At 37.7% G+C, this 23,094-nt stretch overlaps 1 protein-coding gene and 1 pseudogene across 3 annotated transcripts in view; one reads left to right on the top strand and one right to left on the bottom strand.

Annotated features, from left to right (window-relative positions):
- The window catches only part of LOC137748211 (kinase C substrate, heavy chain-like protein), a 34,152-nt gene that overhangs the window by 10,387 nt on the left and 671 nt on the right, over positions 1-23,094 (bottom strand). For both annotated transcript variants that reach the window (XM_068488324.2, XM_088683185.1), the window contains 4 exons: positions 22,819-22,914; positions 21,452-21,634; positions 21,268-21,373; positions 20,922-21,164 (listed from right to left, as the gene is read on the bottom strand). In XM_068488324.2, coding sequence (XP_068344425.2) covers positions 21,276-21,373; positions 21,452-21,634; positions 22,819-22,914 — 377 coding nt within the window. In that variant the 3' untranslated portion in view covers positions 20,922-21,164; positions 21,268-21,275. The remainder of the gene's footprint in view (positions 1-20,921; positions 21,165-21,267; positions 21,374-21,451; positions 21,635-22,818; positions 22,915-23,094) is intronic.
- LOC148698409 (uncharacterized) lies at positions 1,194-16,653 on the top strand (annotated as a pseudogene). Its single transcript, XR_015955131.1, has 9 exons — positions 1,194-1,335; positions 1,461-1,665; positions 8,873-8,950; positions 9,265-9,427; positions 14,554-14,797; positions 14,894-14,998; positions 15,085-15,267; positions 15,432-15,633; positions 15,932-16,653. The product of XR_015955131.1 is annotated as an uncharacterized LOC148698409 (transcript).

Raw genomic sequence — 23,094 nt, 5'->3', positions numbered from 1 at the left:
CGGACAATCCAGGTCGGGGTGTGTCATAGCATCCTTGATTGATTGTGATGAGGATTCCTTAGACCATCTCCATAGAAGATGTGAAATCCTAAGTGGAATGTCATGGAATCAAATTTGAAGGTAGGATAAACTCCAATTGATATCTCAATCATATGTGGATTGACATATGAGAAAATGTGTTGTAAAATATTTTTTTAATCATTTTATTGTGTGGGTCCTATTAATGCACCAATTATAGATCTTGAAAATTTATTTTAATTTTTTTTTTTCAAAAATGGGTTCTACAAATATTATTTATAACAAAAAAACATATAGGTTGAAGGAAGAGAAAACCTATCATTGCCACGTTAGCTATCAAATTAATATTTGACATTTATCTTTTGACATCTCCATTGAAGAGTATTAAAGATGAGATTTGGCAATTATTCTTATCTTTAATGTCTTTGGCATATCTTCTTTGTCGCTAGTAAGGAGCTTGGAGGTATCGCAATCTAATGCTCAAGCCTCCAGGGATATTGGATTGTGCGTGAGAATATTTGTGTACCTTGCCCATTTATTGAGGGCATTCTTGTTTTATTTGAAAAAGAAATCCACATGTTATCTTCAAGGTTTTTTGCTCCACAGTGGTGAACTGGGTTACAAACAAAATTTGTTTTTGAACAAATGATATTATCTACACTAAGGGGGAAGGGGTGGACTTAGCCTCACAATGTGTTAGCAATAATGTGGTTCAAATTCGCCTTTGGTGAGAATCAAACCTAAGACATCTCACTTACAAATGAAGAGAAATACCACTAACCGGTATTACTAAGTGGCTACATACGAGATTTTTTTTAATTTTTATTATATTTTAATGACTTAACAGTGCCGGTTCTTTGTTAAATGTAAGAACATGTGTGGAACAAATAGATAGAAGACACTGATGGGGACATGCATTCGGAGACAGCAGACATGAGCCCGTTTTGACTTTTTGAGCCGTTTAAGGTTTTGCCAGTAGTAAGAGTAAAATTTCACAAAGTTTAGAGTACTATATATATAGTCTATATGACCGTTCTCAACACCGAAGCTCACTGAAGTACGAGCACCTAACATATATAGAACATCGAACTAGCTTAGTACTGCTATCTTTCGGGTCTGAACTGCCTTTACCAACCTACATCTAAGTTGAAGGTTTGCTAGCTAAGCTGTTGAATATGGCGAAAGTAGCAGAGGAACACGTTGAAGCTCGCGTCAAACAACTCCTGTCTCGTATGACTTTGAAAGACAAGGTTGGCCAGATGACCCAAATCGAGCGCCAGGTCGCCACTCCCGCTGCCGTTAGAGACCACTCCATAGGTATATATATATATATGTGTGTGTGTGTGTGTGTGTCTCTCTCTCTCTCTCTCTCTCTCTCTCTCGATTTTTTGTTTCATGTAGTAATTGATGGAGGAGGACTATTTATGTTCTGGGGTTGGCAGGGAGTACATTCAGTGCCCCGGGCAACGTGCCGTGTGAAATGGCTTCGCCTTCAGAATGGGCGGATATGGTGGATGGGCTTCAGAGGTCAGCGCTAACGTCGCGGCTTGGGATTCCTCTCATATATGCGACTGATGCATTTCATGGCAACGGTAATGTTTATGGTGCTACTATATTCCCTCACAACGTTGGTGTTGGCGCCACTAGGTAATTAGTTTGTCTTTCATTTTTGTTTTAAATTTTTCCTCCATGTTTTTAATATTGTTACGTGGTGCTGCTCTGCTGATCCACCCATGTTATAGATAGAAAATAAAGGTTGAGTATAATTTTGCTCGGATAACTATCCCTTCTGTATATTCATCCTTATATAGAGATTACAAAAGAGAGTTTGATGTAGAACAAACTCTTGTATAATAAACAGATAATACAAGTGATAATTACAAGTGATAAATGGATTAATCCAAAATACAAAAATCAGATAAGTTCACAGCTAGGACTTATCAGCATCTTTTAAATGTTCTTGCATTTGTTGCGGCTGCTGTTGCGTTTGTTGCGGCTTCTGTTGGCCAAAGGAAATATTTGAATTTCCTCTTGGCGGGCTGGATGGTTTATCATGCCCCCGCAAGTTGAGCGGTCAACGACGAACGGGAAGCTTGGACAGAAGAAAATTGAAATGTGCTGTGGACAAACCTTTGGTAAGGAAATCGGCAAGTTGGTCTTGGGTGGCAACAAACTCCACAGTAAGTTCGCGATGAGTTACCTTTTCACGGATGTAGTGATAGTCCACCTCCACGTGACGAATGCGAGTATGGAAAACCGGATTAGATGCCAAAGAGATCGTTGAAATATTGTCACACCAAATTTTAGGAGGTGATAATGGAATACGAAGATCATTAAACAACTTGCGAAACCAGGAAATGGTGGCAGCAGTATACGCAAGTTGCCGATACTCAGATTCAGTGCTCGAACGAGAAACCCCGCGTTGCTTCTTTGAACTCCATGAGATAAGATTGTTCCCCAAAAAAATACAGTAACCCCCAGTAGACTTACGGTCATCAGGATCACCAGCATAGTCAGCATCAGCATAAGCCACAAGATTCAAAGAACTTGGCTTGTACACTAAACCATGGTCAGGAGTAGTCTTCAGATATCGTAAGATACGTTTAACCGCGATCCAATGAGTAGTAGTAGGTGATGCATGTACTGACATACCTGATTGACGGCAAAGGCGATATCTGGTCGAGTGAAGGTGAGATACTGAAGAGCACCAACCACACTACGAAATTCAGTTACATTGGAAAGTGGTTCACCATCATACAAGCTGAGATGACGACCACTAATGGCAGGAATGGAGACAGGTTTGCAATCCAACATGTTGGTGCGTGTAAGTAAGTCCATGACATATTTAGCTTGAGACATATGCATACCATTCGCAGAACGATGAACTTCCATACCCAAAAAATAACTTAAAGGACCCAGGTCTTTCATGGAGAATAGCCAAGCCATTTCTTGAATCAAGAAAGAAATGGTAGATGTATGATTTCCAGTTATAAGTATGTCATCCACGTAAATGAGTAAATAGATGGTGACGGAACCATGAGAATAAATAAATAGAGAAGAATCTGCCAGGGATGCAACAAATCCTAAGTTCTCCAAATGATTGGAAAAACATTGAAACCAAGCTCGTGGAGCTTGTTTCAATCCATATAATGAGCATCGAAGTTGACAAACATGAGTGGGATATTGTGGATCAACAAAACCAGTGGGTTGCCGCATATAAACTGCATCAGAAATGGTGCCATGTAAAAAGGCATTTTGGACATCCAATTGTCTTATAGGCCAAGACAAATGCACAGCAATGGACAAGATCATACGGATGGTAGAATGAGTAACAACTGGACTGAAAGTCTCACCATAATCAATACCTTCTTGTTGATGAAAACCATTGGCCACTAAACGAGCCTTATAGCGCTCAATTGAGCCATCAGAACGTCGCTTGATGCGAAAAACCCACTTGTTAGGAAGAACATTCATGTGAGACTGAGGAGGAATTAAAACCCATGTTCCCGCACGTTGTAGTGCATTAAACTCGTCAGCCATAGCTGTACGCCATTCTGGATACTTTTGAGCCTGTGAAAAACATGTAGGTTCTGCAATAATATTAGTAGAGGACACATGAGCATACTTGGGATTCGGTTTATGAATACCAAGTTTTGCTCGAGTAACCATTGGATGCATTGAATTACTCATATTGGAAGAGGAAGATGTCGGTGGTTGAGACAAGGGAATGGACTGAGGTATATGGACTGAAGGGTGAAGCGGTGACTGAGAGTGTGCAGGCCTAGGGGGGTGGGAAGGAATGAGTTGGATGGCAGGCTGTAAAGAAGAGTTGACGTGTTGGAGAGGGGCAACAGGTACAGGTTGAAGAGGTGGGGGTAGTGAGGCGGTGAGTGGTGGGGTAGATATAGGATTGGGATATGTGTGGTCACGGGTTTGACTAGGGATGGGGGGGGGTGGGATGGTCCTATTTCATGGATAGGGGGAGGAGGCATAGTCTTTCCAGAAACAGTAGGAGAACATAAGGATGCATATGGAAATGAGGATTCATCAAAAATGACATGTTTTGAAAGAAAAACTCGCCCATTTTGAGGATCAAGACAACGATAGCCCAATTGATTTAACGAGTAGCCTAGAAAAATGCATTTGCGAGATCGAAATTGAAGTTTATTATTATTGTAAGGACGAAGATACGGAAAACACGCACAACCAAAAACTTTCAAAAATTCATATGTGGGATCTCGTTGAAATAATTTAGTATATGGTGAAACAAGGTTGAGAACTTTAGTTGGAAGACGATTTATTAAATAATTGGCCGTATGAAAAGCCTCACCCCAATATGTGGGAGGCATTTTAGCATGAGCTAGTAACATTAAACCAGTTTCAACCAAATGATGATGCTTACGTTCAGCCATACCATTTTGCTCAGGATGATGGGGACATGTATAACGATGAAGAATCCCATGAGTTTCAAAATATGTTTTAAAAGCATTGTTGACATATTCACCACCACCATCCGTTTGGAAAGTTTTAATTTTAGTATTGAACAAATTTTCCACTTGATTTTTAAATTTGACAAAAGTGGCATAAACATCAGATTTTAACTTAAGTGGATACAACCAAGTGTAACGAGAAAAATCATCAAGAAAAACCACATAATAACGGAAACCAGAAATAGACAAAGTGGGTAATGACCAAACATCCGAATGAATTAATTGCAATGGAAAGTGAGAAATAGAAGTAGACAAAGAAAATGGCAATTTCTTGCTCTTTCCTAATGGGCATGAATGACAAAGAGAATCAGAGACATGTCTGGTAATAGACAATTTTCGACATGAAATTAAATGTTTTAAAATGAAATGAGATGGATGACCCAAACGCGAGTGCCAAACACGATCATCCACTCGGACTCCAACATAGGCAACGGCTCCATGTGTTTTATTGTTAGCACTTGTAGCATCAAGAAAACTGGAATAGGGATAAAGACCAGTGCTACTCCGGCCGGATAAAAGGATCTTCCCCGTGCATGAATCCTGGACACGAAAATAATTAGGATGCAATACAAAATAACAATCATGATCAGAAGAAAATTTGTTTATGGAAAGAATATTATGAGAGGTATTAGGGCAGTGGAGGGTATTAGAAAGAAGATAGGATTTGGTAGGGGTATGAATATATGAATTTCCAATATGAGAAATTTGCAAACCTGTGCCTCCATTGACTCCATTCACTTGATCAGTACCATTGTATTCGTGGGAGTTGGTAAGCTGGGTAGCATCATGAGTGATGTGGGTATTAGCACCCGAGTCGAGAAGCCACGTGGTGGCAGGTGGTACAGGAGGAGCACGAGAAGAGCTTTGAGCAGCATAGGCGGAGAGACTAGCAGAAGGTACACGTCCTTCATATGAAGCATTCATGCGATTAAAACAGTCAATAGCTGAGTGTCCATACCGTCGACATATCTGACATTGAATCTTACCACCCTTGAACCGATCGTGGGATGGAAGACCACCGGGAGCAGTACCCAAAAGACCAGGACGAGGATGGGCATTGGAGGAAGAGCCAGAAAATGAGCCTCCACGAGAACCAGAGAAAGATCCACCCCGAGAACCAGAGAAAGAGCCTCTACGAGAGCCAGAGAATGAGCCACCACGAGGTGGGTTTGTAGAAATACGATGATCACGAGTCGCAGCCATAGCAGTGACATTAGAATCACCAGGAAGAGTAAACATCAACTGACGACGTTCAGCACTAAGCAACAGAGCTTCAAGAGCAGCATAGGAAATTGGTGTTTCACGGGCTTGAATTGATGCAACAGTATGCTCATACAACGGACCAACATTGTTCATTATGGTCGCAACTAAGTCTTCATCAGTGATGGGAGACCCAGACAGGGCAAGCTGATCAACCAAAGAATTAAGTTTGTCCAAAAAATCCGTGATGGAAAGATCACCACGGCGCTGATTCATGAGCTCCCCACGGAGCTGAACAACCCGGTTATGCGAAGAAGACACATACCGGTCTTGAAGAGTGCGCCACGCATCAGCAGCGCAGACTTTGTTCACAATAACAGAGAGAACGTTGGGAGTTAAGGAACTCGCCAACCAAGAAAGGACCAGTTGATCTTGCTGTATCCAAGCCTCATACAGCGGATTAACCGTATCAGTCACTGTGCCATTGATTGAGGTTTTCCTTCTTCATGCTAGAATATGTTTAGTATAATGGCACAAGTAAGGGTGTCGAATCCACAGGGACTAATTGGACCTATAAAATCACTTGTTTTGCAAGAACTCTATAAGAGAAATAAAACTAATCAACTTAGGCAGATTTGTTGTTGTAACTTGAAAGCACAAGAAAATGAAGTAGACACAAATAAATGAATCAACAACTAATAAAATGAGATAGCACAAACGGAGATGAAGCTAGGGATTCGGTTTCACCATTGCTAAGCCAAGTCCATGCTTGTTAAGTCAGATTATACTCATCCATCTACCTATTTCTTGGGTTTGTTTCACTTAGATATGATCAACCATATGATGTGTGGATTTGATCAAATGTTCCTAATCATGAACCTAAGTGTGATGTGCACCTTTGGTCCCTAATCAAGAACCTGATACGCACAAGAAACTTTCATAAAACCAAAGGAAACACTCGGCAGGTTGTTTGCAAAGCATTCCCTTCATTCATTCACATATCCACCAAGAGTATGCATGATGTGTGCTTTAATCTTGGCTAAACAACCTGTGGTTAATTCAAATGATGATCAAGCATTAAAATCAACACACTAAGTCACAATTAAATCGGAGAATGAAACAAGAAATAGATAGATTAAATGAGAATTCTGAATTAACTACATGGCAATCTTGCAAGGCTACATCGAATCCCTAGAGAGAGATTAGTTACACTTCATGTTTACAAAAGGTTTGACATAAAAATATATAACATGAGTGAACATAGGATTAAGAAGAAAGAACCCTTGAAGCAAAACTGATGTCGAAATCCCTTAAGAGTTGCCTTCGGTGTTGGTGCTCCAAGTGTGTTGTAAATGAAGGTGGAGCGGCTAAGGTTGAATGGTTTCTGCGAATGGGAGAGTGTATGGACAGTTTCTGCGAATGGGAGAGTGTATGGAATGGAATGAAGCCTAGAAGAGATTGTGTAGAAATGGAATGGGAGCTTGCGGCAAAGGGAAGATTGGATGTGTTTGTGGTGTCTTGTGTATGAAAATGAGATGTGATTTTTGTGTATGAATGCATGGGTTTTTATAGGGGGAATGGGAGAATATGTGGGTGATTGTTTAAGAGTGAATGTGGTTGTTATGATTGAGAGTGCATGTGGATGAAATAATGATGGAAAAAGAGCTAGGTTGTTGGTGGAAAGGCAAGGGAAGTGCATGGCATTGAGTTTGTTGTTGGTGTGTGAATGCATGTGTTGAATGATTAAAGTGCATGTGGGTGAATATGTGGCTGAAATGATGAAGTAGGAAGGTGGAAATGCATGTGTTGAATTGGTGGTGCAATGATGAAAGAGTAAGTGCATGTGTGTGTGAATGGTGGTGCAATGATGATTTTGGGGTTGTGATGCATGTGAATGCATGTGGCTAAGGGTTGTTGATTGGGCTAGAGGTTTTGCATGGCTCAAAGGATTGTTTGATTGGGCTAGGCCCTTTGTTTTATGTCCAAAGTGCATACAAGGCTTTCAAATTCGTCCAACACTTTGGCTCCAAGCATATGCTATCCATTCCAAGCCCAATTTTGCTCCAAAATGCTCCAAAATGCATCTTTTTGCTTCCTTAACCATATGAACCTAAAAACACACGAAAATGGCTTAAACGACTAAAACAACTATGAATTAACAACATAGATGCACGAAAACAAGCTAAGTAAGTCGCCTAAATATGCTCCTATCAGCCATCAGCGTCAGACAGAAAAGCAGGTGGACAAATGGTAGAGCCGTCCACAAAGGAAAGCAGACCACGGCTACGAAGGAGAGGAAGGAATTGAGCCCTCCAGAGAGGGTAATTGGTACGGTCTAATTTAATAGTCAAAAAAGTGGTGACATTAGGGTGGGAAATGGTATGTGCAGCGGGTAAAGCCATTGAGATGGGAGAAGGGTTTGAGTCGTTGGACAGAGAGAGGATGATACCAAGATAGAAAATAAAGGTTGAGTATAATTTTGCTCGGATAACTATCCCTTCTATATATTCATCCTTATATAGAGATTACAAAAGAGAGTTTGATGTAGAACAAACTCTTGTATAATAAACAGATAATACAAGTGATAATTACAAGTGATAAATGGATTAATCCAAAATACAAAAATCAGATAAGTTCACAGCTAGGACTTATCAGCATCTTTTAAATGTTCTTGCATTTGTTGCGGCTGCTGTTGCGTTTGTTGCGGCTTCTGTTGGCCAGAGGAAATATTTGAATTTCCTCTTGGCGGGCTGGATGGTTTATCAGTTATAACCGAAGTTTAATTTATCAACTCCATAAACACCTCGCTCCCCGACCTAGCTATATTGTAACAAATGGATTATACTAAAATATATTTTCCATTAAAAGGATGTGTCAAAATTAAGTGAATTTGTAATTCTGAAAATGTGAATTCCGTACTTTACGAAAACAAATTAAAGTACATTTTCATAATGTTGGTTTACAATTACACCAGTGTCTACCAAGTTATCAGTCTCTTGTTTCATTTTTTAAGAAACTAATTTCTTTGTAATGATTTAAAGTTTGGTTTAAATTACTGAATTGTAGACAGAATCATTTTTTGATGAAACCAAACGGAAAGAGATGAGTCTTTGGTAGTCATCCTCCTCCAGTTCCTTTAGATTAACTTTTGAATTGTGTTATAGAGATGTGGATTTGGCTCGAAGGATTGGTGTGGCAACTGCTCTTGTGGTTTTCACTATATAATCGCTCCTTGTGTAGCTGTAAGTCATTATAGATTCCGTACTAATTACGTTTATCTGTTTTTATATTCATTAGACTGCGAATTTATTGTCAATTCGCAATAAATAAGTACTTATTTAGGCTCCATTTGGATCTTAGAATTTGGATTTTAATATTCAAATTTATATATGTACATATACACACACATGCGCGCGCGCCCACACACACACACACACACATATATATATGAATTTTGGAATCAAGCATTTTAAGATATATTAGACATGACAATGAAGCATGAACTGGATGGGTTTGCAAAGAAATTCAGTTGAATGGATTCCGAGTGTTTTGACAGGTAAGCAAAGATCCGAGATGGGGAAGGTGCTACGAGAGTTACAGTGAAGACACTGAAATTGTAAGTCTATTGTTTCAGGCTTACAGGGGCAGCCACCCCAAGGACATCCCGAGGGCTACCCTTTTTATAGCGGGAAGGTAGAGAGGAGTTATATCAGTCGAGAGTTTTTTATTCATGCTTCTTTTTCATGAAACATTTTGCATTTATCTGAGTTTGATAAGTTACGCACTTGTTCTCTGTTCCAAAGAATTTGGAAAAAAAACGTTGACATGTTTGAGGTCATTTATGTTGATATTTAGACCATCTTTCATCTCAATAAACTAAACACATGGATTAGGCTAGAAAGATGAAGCAACATATGACAAATATGAGCAGCAACTTGCTGCGGGAAAACAGAGGGTATAGAGCAAACGGGGAAACAGAGGGCATAGAGCTTTTCTCACAAAGAGATATGTGGAAGACAAAGAAGTGGATGTGGTCTACTACAGGATAGAAGATCAAGTTGTTGATATCTTTACCAAGGCATTACCAAAGGATAGATTCATCTACCTAAGAGCACTTTTGGGAGTGAAGCAGCAAAGCATTAAGAGAGAGTGTTAAAATTAATCCTTTGCTTTAAAGTTAATCCTTTTATGTAATTTGAAATGGTTATCCCTTGTACAAAAGATCTATGTCATACATGTGGCAATAGATTAGAGATCCAAACATTTCAAATTACATAAAAGGATTAACTTTAAAGCAAAGGATTAATTTTAACACTCCCTCTTAATGCTTTGCTGCTTCACTCCCAAAAGTTCTCTTATGTAGATGAATCTGTCCTTTGGTAATGCCTTGGTAAAGATATCAGCAACTTAATCTTCTATCCTGCAGTAGACCACATCCACTTCCTTGTCTTCCGTAACACCTCTGATGTGATGATGCTTCAGAGCAATATGCTTTGATTTGCAATGACAGACATGATTCTTGCTCATGGCAATAGCTGACTTGTTGTCACAAAGGATAGGAGTTGCTGATTCTTGTTTCTCACCAAAATCTTGCATAATTCTTCTCAGCCACACTACTTAAGAAGTTGCAATTGAAGCCGACGCATACTCAGCCTTTGCCGTTGATAGTGCAACTGATTTCTGCTTCTTAGACGCCCAAGAGAATACACCAGTCCTTAGTGTAAAAGTATAGCCATATGTGTTCTTCAAGTCATCCACACTACCTCCCCAATCACTCTCACAGCCCATACAATTTTGTCTCAACATTCCTTTCATACATAATACCAAAGTCAATTGTACCTTGTATGTATCTTAGGATCCTCTTTGCATCTCCATAGTGAATGCGAGTAGGCTTGTGCATAAATCTGGATAACAAGCTTGTAGCATACTTAATATCGAGTCTAGTCACTGTCAAATGCAACAAACTCCCAACTAGGCTTCTATACACAGATTCAGCAGCATCACCACTACCATCTTCTCTTTGAAACGTTTCATTCACAACTAGAGGTGTTGCAACAGGCTTGTAACCAACCATTTTGAATTTTTCTAGAAGTGTTTTTGCATATTTCTTTTGAGCAATAAAGATACCATCATTTCATTGAATGGTACTAATTCCCAAAAAATAATGCAACATGCCTAGATCATTCATCTCATATTTCCTCATCATGTCATTCTTGAAATTCAAGATCATTTTATCACTACTTCCAGTATAAATCAAATCATCAACATATAAGGAAACAATAAGGATATCTGAAATAGCTTCAGTTTTGACATAGAGGGCAGGTTCATTCTCACTTCTTTGAAATCCCCTTTCATTGAAATATGAGTCGATCTCTCCATACCATGCTCTCGGAGCTTGTTTCAGAACATAAAGTGTCTTCTTAAGCTTGTACACCTTGTGCTCTTGTCCTCTAAGAACAAATCCTTGAGGTTGATTAACGAACACCTCTTCTTTTAGGACTCCATTTAGGAAAGCAAACTTAACGTCAATTTGGTGTAGAAACCACCCCTTCTGAGTAGCTACATAAATAAGGCCTCTGATTGTTTCATGCCTAGTTACCGGTGCAAAGGTTTCTTGGAAGTCAATCCCTGGTTTTTGAGAATAACCCTTTGCTACCAATCTAGCTTTGTTCCTTTGAATGGAAACATCTTGATTGAGCTTAGTCTTATAAATCCATTTCACTCTAATGACGGAGTTGTCACAAGGTCTGTCCACTAGTCCCTATGTCTTATTTTTCACAAAGACATTGATCTCCTCTTGCATTGCAGCCTTCCATGTATCTTCTTTCACTGCATCATCAAAGTTTTCCGGTTCTACAACATAGAAATTGCAGCTTTCATAGACTCCATTTTAGCTTATTAACCAAACCGCCGTTGAACTTGGACTCGAAGGTGTGGGAGGGTGAACTTGAGGACTATTTTCAATTGACAATTGTGGAATTTCCGGCTCAATTTCTTCTTCATTTTGCTGATTTTCTTCTTCAATTCTGATTAGTGTAGATTCCTTTCGGATGGTTGCTTGATTCCAATCACACGAAGATTTCTCACTAAAGAGAACATCTCTACAAACCACAACTTTCTTCCTTTTTAAGTTGTAGAGTTTGTACCTTTTTGTGTGTGAAGCATAGCCTACGAAAATGCATCTTTCACTTGACTCATCAAGTTTTTATCTTAGTTCTTTCGGAACATAAACAAAACAGATTGACCCAAACACTCTCAAGTGATTCACGCAAGGCTTTCTTCCACTACATGCCTCAAATGGTGTCTTGCCTTCAACTGCCATTGTTGGATGCCTATTCATCAAGTAGATCGCTGTATTAACTGCCTCACCCCACAAATATTGAGTCATTCCCTTGTCATGCAGCATTGCCTTAGCCATTTCGACTATGGTTGTGTTTTTTCGCTCAGCTACTCCATTTTGTTGTGGAGTGTAGCTGATAGTAAGCTGCCATTCCAAGCCAATATCTTGACAAAACTTATCAAATTCTGTGGATGTGTACTCTCCTCCTCTATCACTTCTAAGAACTTTGATTAAATAACTAGATTGTCGCTCAACTATAGCTTGAAACTTCTTGAAGATTGAGAACACTTCTGATTTTTGTCTTAGAAAGTAACCCAAGTCATTCTAGAATAATCATCCATGAAGATTAGGAAATACTTGTTTCCCACTTGAGGAGAGGTTTTCATGTGTTCGCAAACATCTGTATGAATCAATTCCAATGGAGCTTTTGCTCTCCTAGCTTTACCATGTGGAAATGAATCTCTATGATGCTTCCTAAGTGCACAACCTTCACAGATTTCTTCATTTTCTTGGATACTTAGCAACCCATGCACCATTTCTTTTTCTTGTAGCTTTTTGAGACTTTGAAAATTCAAGTGGCCAAGCCTTTTATGCTATAGCTTTGAATCTTCTTGCACTTCCATCTTGAGTGCAGATTGAGTTGCATACTCAATTGTAAGAGGAAAGCTTATACTCTTCCTCATCTCAATCTTAGCCAAGAGTTGTTCACGATTCCTCCCATCATATATCTTGCAAGTATTGTCTCCAAAATACAAGTAGTAGCCATACACAATGAGTTGTCCAAGACTTGGCAAATTTTGCTTCAAATCAGGAACTAACATGACATCCTTGATGAACATCTTTCCATTCTTCGTATACACAGTAATAGTACCTTTTCCCAATGTATCAACTAGTTGCCTATTTCCCCTCTTCACTCGGGTTGGGTTTGTAGTGTCAATATTATGGAGTTTGTACTTGTTCGCCATCATATGATTGCTAAAGTCGTTGTCCACAAACCAAACTTTAGCTTCTCCTTGGACAGTTGTATCATGACCAACATAAAACATATTGGTCTCTTCACCTTCTGCTTTGGTGTAGTGAGCTAGCTGATTATCTTTGTAGGTACAATCCTTTTGCATCTGCTCGAATCTACTACACTTGTGGCGTTATACTTTTCCCTTGAACCAACATTCATTGGAATGAGCTTTGTCACAAATTTTGCACTTCGAAACATACGAACTCTTCTCAAGCATTTTCTTCTCTTCAAAATTACCCTTTCCTTCCCACACTTTGTTTTTGCCTTTCCAATTCTTGTTGGACTTGGCTTTGCTTTGACTTGAACTAGCTTCAGTTTTTGGATTCACTGTAAGTGTTTGGAAAGCATTTTCTACATCATTGTTGTCATGCCTGGATAGTCTTTGAGCAAAACCTTTGAGTGAACCAATCAATTCTTCAACGCTCAATGTTGACAAATCCTTAGTCTCCTCTATGATTGAAACTATGTTGTCATACTTTCTTGGCAAGCTAATTAAATACTTCTGAACCATTCTCTCATCAGACAAGGTTTCACCATAACTTTTCATTTGACTAATAATCTCAAACAATCTACTCAGGTAATCATCTAACAATTCATCATCTTTCATTCTTATGTACTCAAAATCTCTTCTCAAATATTGGAGTTTGATTGCCCTTACCTTAGTAGAGCCTCTGTAGACTTTCTCCAGCACATCCCAAGCTGATTTGGCACTTGTCTCGTTCAAAATTCTCGGAAAAATTTCATCCAATATAGCATTTTGGATGACCCCAAGAGCTTTTTGGCATCTCTCTTGATGTTTTCCTTCAGTTCCCTTGTTTGAGCCTCTGTCAAAACCACAGTACTTAGGGGTACCACATAGCCATCTTCAATCAAGATCCACAAATGATGAGATACAAAAATTGTTCTCAACTTTGTCCTCTAGAAGTCATAATTCTATCCATTGAAGATAGGAGTTCATATCTCTCCACTACTACTTGAACCAGCCATGAATTTGAAAATTTTGATTCTAGGGTTTCACTTAGAATTTTCCCCTTTTGAGAATAAAAAAAGGATCCATTCTTTGATCAGGTTGGCTCTGATACCGTGTTGATATTCAGACAATCTTTCATCTCAATAAACTAAACACACGGATTAAGCTAGAAAGATGAAGCAACATATGACAAATATGAGCAGCAGCTTGCTGCAGGAAAACAGAGGGCAGATAGCAAACAGGGAAACAAAGGGCAAAGAGCTTTTCTCACGAAGAGATATTTTTCTGATATTTTTTTATATTGATTGAATGTCCCAGCACATGGGACAACTGATAAGGCAAATGGTTACAAAAGATTTATGCCATACATGTGGCAATAGATTAGAGATCCAAACATTTCAAATTACATAAAAGGATTAACTTTAAAGCAAAGGATTAACTTTAACAATTTCTTCACTTTGACACCCACTCTTATGCCTACCAATATCTTAAATATTTTTAATTTTCTCCTATATTTCAGCAACAACAGTATTGCACGTGCCATGCATTTTGTTGGAGAAGGGGGTACAGACAAAGGTGTAAATGAGGTGAATGCTGTATTATCTTACGAGGATTTAGAGAGGATTCATATGAAACCTTATCTGGACTGTATTTCTCAAGTAGTTTGTACTATTATGGCTTCCTATAACAACTGGAATGGAGATAAAGTACATGGCCACCGTTTTCTCCTTACAGAAATCTTGAAAGATAAGCTAGGTTTTAAGGTGAGGAAACCATATAATCTGCATAATTTCTCTTTCGTCTCAAAGTTTAATTGGACCATTATTAAATGTAAACATCGGCGTCTACTATTGCTGCAGGGAATTTTAATTTCTGACTGGGAAGGAATTGACCAACTTTGCGAACCTGAAGGTTCAGACTATCGTTTATGCATTTCCTTAGCCATTAATGCAGGAATAGACATGGTATAAACACTCCAAGCTTATAGGCCTAAACAATTTTTCACTTTCCTTGATCTTTACATTGTCTGATTGGGAAGGTATGCGTGCAGGTTATGGTGCCTTTCAGATATGAAAAATTCATCGAGGAATTAATATATCTTGTGGAATCCAGGGAGGTACCAATGTCTAGGATAGATGACGATGTTGCAAGAATACTGAGAGTGAAGTTTGTTGCTGGTGTTTTCGAACATCCCTTTGCTGATAAATCTTTACAGGACGCAGTTGGTTGCAAGGTAATCTTCTGAGCTCAGCACGTCTTACATTCTCCTTGTTGAAAATTTCACATGCTTTGCCTGTTATCATTTGAAAGTGCATGATCAGTGAACATCTGACAAAACCAGTTCGAATCAAGTTAGTACTAGTGAATTAGTTTTGCTTCAATGATACTTGTGTGCAGTTGCACATAGATTTAGCACGTGAAGCAGTTCGCAGGTCATTGGTTCTGTTGAAGAACAGAAAGGACCCAATGAAATCTTTTCTTCCATTAGACAGAAATGCTAAAATAATACTTGTTGCTGGAACTCATGCCAATGATCTTGGAAATCAATGTGGAGGATGGACCTCTACAAAATATGGTAGCAGCGGCCAGATAACAATCGGTATGGAATTTTATAATTGAGAGACTAACTGTGATCAGTGTGACTTAAAAGACTAGGATTTTGCTTTTTAAAAAGTTTAAATTCTCAAGTTTCGAACCCAGAATTCTTCAAAGTTTTCAAAAACCACTACTACAGGCTACATAGAAGTTGTGTTTTCTTGCGCTTGAAGAATTCTGGCTATTACTACTTTTAAGGGATAGTATAATCTTGGCCTTAAATTGATAGATTGTAAATCAGCATTGTTACATCTCCTCATTGCATTTATTACCCTAATTTATTAGCACATGTACATGTTTAAGGACAACCATCTTGGAAGCTATTAAGATGGCAGTTGGAGATGATACAGAAATAATTTACGAGAAATATCCATCAGCAGACACCTTAGCGTGTCAAGATATCTTTTTTGCGATTATGGTTGTTGGTGAAGCTCCGTATGCAGAAGGCAGGGGTTACAGTTCAGAGCTTGTGATCCCGTTCAATGGAACTGATGTCATAAGCTCGATTGCTGACAGCTATCTTGGCGATTTTGATTTCTGGAAGACCCTTAGTTTTAGAGCCTTGGCTCTTGGAAAAGATGGATGCCCTTGTTGCTGCTTGGCTCCCTGGTACTGAAGGAGAGGGAATTGAAGATGCAATCTTTGGAGATTTTGACTTCGAGGGTAGACTCCCGGTGACATGGTTTAAAAGGGTTGAACAACTGCCTATGCATGCTGCAGACCCTTTATATCCTCTTGGCTTTGGGATGACATAAAATAAGGTGTAATCTTTGCACCAAAGAATTTGAAGATAATGTTGTTTTATTGTTTGAATCTGAGTTTATTGCACCGGTTTTTGCCTAACATTTATTCATGAACACACCCTCTTTTATGCCATTGTCTTCGTGTCACCGAGGAAATTTTTGCTTAGACCGTTATGCGGTTAGACTTGTAAGGTAGTCCAATCAAAAGGTGTCATGTTGATACGATAGTGAGATTGATATGATGTCCTGCTGACTTGGCATCTCAGCTTCATACAAGTTTTTCACTTTGATTTCTTTACACATTTCATAATTTCCATTATGTGTATTTTTCTCTTTGTCCTGCTGACTTGGCATCTCAGCTTCATACAAGTTTTTCACTTTGATTTCTTTACACATTTCATAATTTCCATTATGTGTATTTTTCTCTTTGATTATTTCCGCATTGTCATAATTTAGCTTACACAAACCTCTTGAGAGTTGGCATCATGCTTCCAACTTGAAATCGAGCCTATAGTTTAGGGGTTTCAACAGGCTTATTGATAGGATTTTTACCGTTTATGTAAATAGGGTCAAAATCACATGAAATACTTGCAAGAATAGAAGGATGTTGTAATATAGATGCTCATGCAAGGTCGATATCCTCAATGACTATTTCAATAATTTATACAAAAACAATTCCTAATTAATTATTTGAAATTTAAAATTGAAAAAGATGATTTTGAATTGAGTAATATTAAAAATGAATTTTAATTAAAAACAAATATGATAAAAGAAAAGAGTTTTAAATATCAATTTATAAAAGCATTAGGGTTTCACCATCACCTAGCAATCCTATGAATTTTTACCAATTACTTGTGATATACACATGCCACTTTGAAGGTTAGGTTTTCCTAATATATATTCTACTTGGAACCTCCAACATAGAACGTATACCTAACATACAACCCGTCCGGACGTTCAGATCAAATTTGAACATGAAAGACTCATTATACTTTATGAAAACCCTTAGAAAAATCATGCAACCCTTAAGACGAGGTGTTCATCTTAAGTGAAATTACAATTATTAATCACAAGAAGCCAGCGCCAATTTTAGGGAACCTTCTGACCAAAATTGCATCAAATTACTTTTCTAAAGATCCTAATGGTGATCAGGCATTAAGACAATTAGATAATTTAATCACGGTGATTAATAAATTTAAAGTATGCATACAATCAATCATAAGCAATTAAATAAAAATTACATATTCATGCTAAGGCTCAAGGCTTCACCCTAGCAAAATGAATTAGTTACACATATTTATAATTAAAATCATAGAAAATATTATTAAGAAGAAAAGGGATGAAAACACCTTAAAGTAGAGAATCTCCAAGAACCCTAACAATTACTCTCTATCTCCAAAGTTTCATAAAAGAAAGCGTGCCTAACTAAGGCCGGCCGAAACCTTTTAAATCGCATCTAAAAGGCATCACACAATTCCTAAAAACCAGGTCTTTTATTCCCACTAGGAAACTAAGAATAATAAAATAAAATATCTTAGAAAATAAAATCCTAATTAACCTAGGAGAATCTGTCAAGTACTTGTCCAACCACGTTTTAGCCTCAGAAATCCCCAAATCCGGCCCATAATAGCTTGTTTTGAAGATCGGGACGTTCTGAACACATCTCCAGAAGGCCATGAACCCATCCGAGGTCATCATGAGCTCCAAAACCGCAATTCGAGCCCAAAACGTTACTATTCCAACATTGCACACTGCTCCTTTATTTTATAGTAAAAAAATAGCCGCTTGGTGGAAAAATTTGATATTTTGACACGATCAAGCTAAATGACTCACAAACGTCCTTCAACTAGAATTACTCCAAAACTCATCCATTTGATCATGTTTTGCTCTAGAGGAAGTCGAAAGTCCTATATTGGAAATACAATTCAAAGTATCAAAATTCTTCCAAAATATTAATCAAAATATACTAAGAATAGGGTTAAATATATAATATAAAATCTACTAATCACGTATTGCAATTTATAAGGAAATTTGTACACGTCGAAATTTTGGTGAAGTACATGTTTACCAACACATTAAAGTTTCGACATGCCAAGACTTATGTGGCATGCGACATGTGTGTCTTACAAATCGTACACATGACATGCGACTCATCAAAATCTGATGAGTCATCAAGAGAGACACGTGTCAATACTTGACGGAAAGTAATTAAGAAATTATTTGATTTTAATTTTTAATTAAACAAATTAATAAATTTAAATTTAAAACAAACGAAAATACCAAATTGGGGAAGATTGATATATGATTTTTATTTGATTAAATCAAATATTAATAGACGGAGTCAAATGACGATCCGAGTCACAAATTAAGTCTTGACTCTTTCGTCAATTAATCAAGTCCACAATTAAGGCCAAAGCCGTAGGTAAGCCTTGGAGAGCCTATAAATACGAGACTCGAAGATAAAGAAAGGGGTCAAAAATTCATTCTCACACCTAGATGCTCAAACTCTCAAGCCTCAAACAATCTTGAACATTCTCAGAAAGTTCTCTGCATTCTTCGCCACACCCATGAAGAATCATCAAGCACAACTATATATGCCAGTTCTTCTATCGCCACAAGCCAAAACCTTGCGGCATCTATTCATCTGATATCAAGTCATTGCAAGTCTTAGATCAACATCCCCTACACAAACACTTTGCATCCCGAAGATTGAATTAGAGAATCAAATTTGTAATCAGATATTATAATGCTAAACATTCATTAATACAAATATTATTTTGTACTCATCAATTGCCATGATAATATAAATATACTCATACATTAGTCCATGCTTATTCAAAACACATGCAAAATTAAGATGAAAGGAACAACCTTTACTCCCACATAGCAGCTGAATCAAATAAGTCAATGACTCCCATATTCATGACATGATCTTTGAACACTCCAACAGTCAAGGGCTTTGTGAGAGGCTACTCCTGCCTTCACCTTTTCCTTTATGGACAAATATTTCATGTCCATCATTCATACATGTTTATGCTACACCTTTGGGTAAGAAACATAAATAACCATCAATTTGAAAATAGATTATGTAACCTTATTGTATAATAGTCATTAAAAGATTAAGAAACCAAGATTTCAAGTCTTTGGACAAGAAAGAGGTCAACTTAATTCTCTTGAAAATGTTATACCCTAAAAAATCTCAAACCATTTATCTATTCCTCTCTTTGGAAAACAATATTGACATGTTATGAGTTTTAAAACCATAATTTACATAATCCAATTCCTGAACATAGTAACCCCCTGTTTACCAAAGTTTATAATAATAATATTAATAATAGAAAAACCGTTTTCTTTATGAACATAGTAACCCCCTATTTTGAAACATATATATAATACTAAATATAGGTTTTATGAAAAACCCTAGCATGCCATGTAAAACATTTGTAAAACCTCTGTAAATCATATCCGCGAAGTACTCAACTAGGGGTAACATAATCTCTTGAAGGCAGTACCTGTCCATCCCCTAAAGGTGAAGCTGAATAATCTGTCCATCAACCTGAAGGTGAAGCTATATAACCTGTTCATCACCCAAAGGTGAAGCTGTATAAAATAGCATACATTCACACTGACACTAGATGTGGCTAGTGAAGCTGTCCAACACCACTTTCAGCGATGAAGCTGGGGGTATATAATATATCATATCTCACTCCTCCATCATCTGTGTCCTATGGCCATAGACATAATACCCGTGGTGTGTGGATGTGTCGTATGTGGCGTTGGAAAACATGGGTGCCGCCGGGTCGGGTACAGGTCAAAGGGAACCCAGCGGGTTCCTCTCCTTCTCCATTAGTTTATTTTGTGTGCTTCACCATTAGTTTAGATAAGTTTCTTTATTTGGGTTTTATGTGGAGGTCACTGTTTGGAATCATGAGTGTGGCAAATTCATGGCTCATTCGTTTGGGAATTTGGTAAGAATCAATTTAAGTTAGAGAACAATTTGGGAGAATCTTATCCATTTATTTGTTTTGAGTTCTCTACTCGTTTGGTTTAGGATTTCTACTTTGTGGCATTTGGATTGTGAGAGTCAAACATTCTTTTGTAATCTCGTCTATTTAGTGAAATTCCTCGTCGTGTTTCACCAATGGACGTAGACTTTGTGTCGAACCAAATTAAATCTCGTGTTCTTATTTTGAGATTGTTTGTTTTAACCTTCATCTACGACGTTGATATGTAGTACTTTATTAGAATTCGTTTCCGCTTACGCATAAAAATACCACAATTTATTCATGTACGCATCTTTTTTGATGCCAATGTCTCCGCATCATCGATAATATCTTTGCTACGAGCGCCACGCGGTCAAATGTAGGGCAATCGAATAAGAAGATGTCACGTTGACACGATCGGAAGATAGATTTGAAATCCCGCCGACTTGGCTTCTCAGCTGCATACAAGTCGACCAGGATGAAATGAGATGCCTTTTAATTTACCTTTTTACTCTTTGATTTCTTTCCGCATTCTCATAATTTCCATTATGTACCTTACACAAAACCTCCTACAGCACAATCTACTGCATGTTTAAGTTTCAGATACGTTAGTTTGCGCCTGCCGGACGAAAATTTGATGTACAGTGAAACTCTTGCCATAGAACGATTGGATAAGTGTGAAGCTTCCATAACTCTCTTAATATAGGGCTCATAGTAAACCCTCCCAAGGCAAGCCAAGTTCGTGTATTGAAATCCTTGAACATATTTCGAGTATCCCATTAAAAATCAGCAATTTATGGCAATACGACCTGAGAAAATATTGATTCCATGTTTGTAAGGTATTGAGGAGATAACAACAAGATTAGTCGTGAATCATATTATCCAAAGTAGAATATAGAAATAGTGAATTACTTTCAAGGCTAACGTCTTCTTTTAGATCTGGTACGACGGCGGAGAATCCGGAAAACCACGACAGTAAAAGTGAGAACTACTTGTATGATGATTAATATCTTCAAACCTGGAAACACGAAAAGCCCCAACTTTCGTTCACACATAATTTTAGCTATAAAAAGACAAGTAAGAAATAAGAGACTACCTGTAAGCTTCTGAATCAAGTCGTCCACATTAACTCCACTTTTGGATTGTTTTCTGTCAATTTGCCCAAGATCACCAACTCTTGAGAAGCTATGGATGGTTTTGTACTCAATATTCCCGCCCATGATGCATGTGTTTGGACAATTGACACTACCATCATACTCGTCACTTCCATCGCAACAATCTATGTAAATAGTGGATGGCAACAGACAAACATCATAAATCTAAATGGATAATGGAACTGTATATGGAAAGCAAACACATGATTAGACCAGACCGGAGCTTAGAATTAAACTGGATAAGTGCCATGGATTTTCTGATGTCAGAGCTTAGAGATAATGGGACTATATCATGCCAAAAGTTAGAGAGCTTCGGAATTCAGACTGAAAGCCCATCCTCAACACTGGATGCAGTCATGTATTTAAACCATGTAAAGAAATATTACAGCAAATCGAGTGTGCAAGTGTGTTCATATATACAAGCTAACAGCTGGAGAAAAACGTATAGAATTCAATTATTCAAATACAATGAGCAACTGAAAATCAGTTTGAATTAATGCAGAATCATTCAAAACTAATTAGTGTTTGAATATAAATCCATTAGAAACACGCACATGACTAACTTGACTGGGTTTTACATATATACGTCCACCGGCAGAGGAAGAAATGTATGGCAAAGGACCTGATATTATATGATGGACGTTATCCAAGCAAAAACATTTTTTTTTTAGTATAGCAATACCACAACGCAAGGCATCTGTAACATCCCAGCAATAAATAAGGGAAAACTAGATGTCACTTCCTCATAGAGGAGACTAGCTTTAAAGCAAAAAAGGAAAACTCAAAACAATTTAAGCATTGGACTTTATATAGAGAGAACATACTCATGTCATACATAGGTAAAAAATGGTCTAAAGAAATTTAGCACTCTCCAGTGTTTAAAGAAAAATATCAAAGAACACAACTTAAATAAAAATGTAAACTACGACTTAGTCCCCGCCATATACTACTAAAACAGTTACCCCTTTTTTAAAGTTATGTTTGAAGTTTTTCATTAACCTTAGGAGGGTGCTAAATTACTTTAAACCATCTTACCTATGTATGACTTGAGTATGTATTCTTTAAAATAAGGTCTAGTACTTAAATTGTTTTGAGTTTCCCCTTTTTCTTTAAAGCGAGTCTCCTCTACAAGAGAAGTGACATCCCGTTTTCCCTTATTTATCTCTAGGGTGTTACAACATCAATTCTTCTCGTTTGAAAAAATTAAGCTGCAAGCGCCATGAGCCATGTATTACATAGAATTAATTAAGAAAAGCCTTAAATAAATATGCGATTCAAGCAAATAAGTAACTATACATATGATACTTACCACAAACCTGATCGTTAACTCGAGAAGAAAATAGGAAGCGCGGAGTACTTCCGCTATTCAAACAATAGAATTTTCCTGCATGGCAAGCGGAAGTCCCTGAAAAATTCAAAAGAAGCTTAAATGACTACTGGGGACACAAACAGGGGGATTATATGCATAGCATAAAAACAAAACTTTAAATAGGAAGAAAAACTTGGAAATGAGAACTGAAACTAATATTATTAAGGGGTAGTTACAGTTTACTCCAATTACCATACTTTCTTTTTTATTTACACA

This window comes from Pyrus communis, chromosome 2, assembly GCF_041283825.1.
Source record: "Pyrus communis isolate YQ-2024b chromosome 2, ASM4128382v1, whole genome shotgun sequence".
Classification (NCBI taxonomy): domain Eukaryota; kingdom Viridiplantae; phylum Streptophyta; class Magnoliopsida; order Rosales; family Rosaceae; genus Pyrus; species Pyrus communis.
The sequence above is the reverse complement of the archived record's forward strand: the minus strand, read 5'-3'. Positions and strand labels throughout refer to the sequence as shown.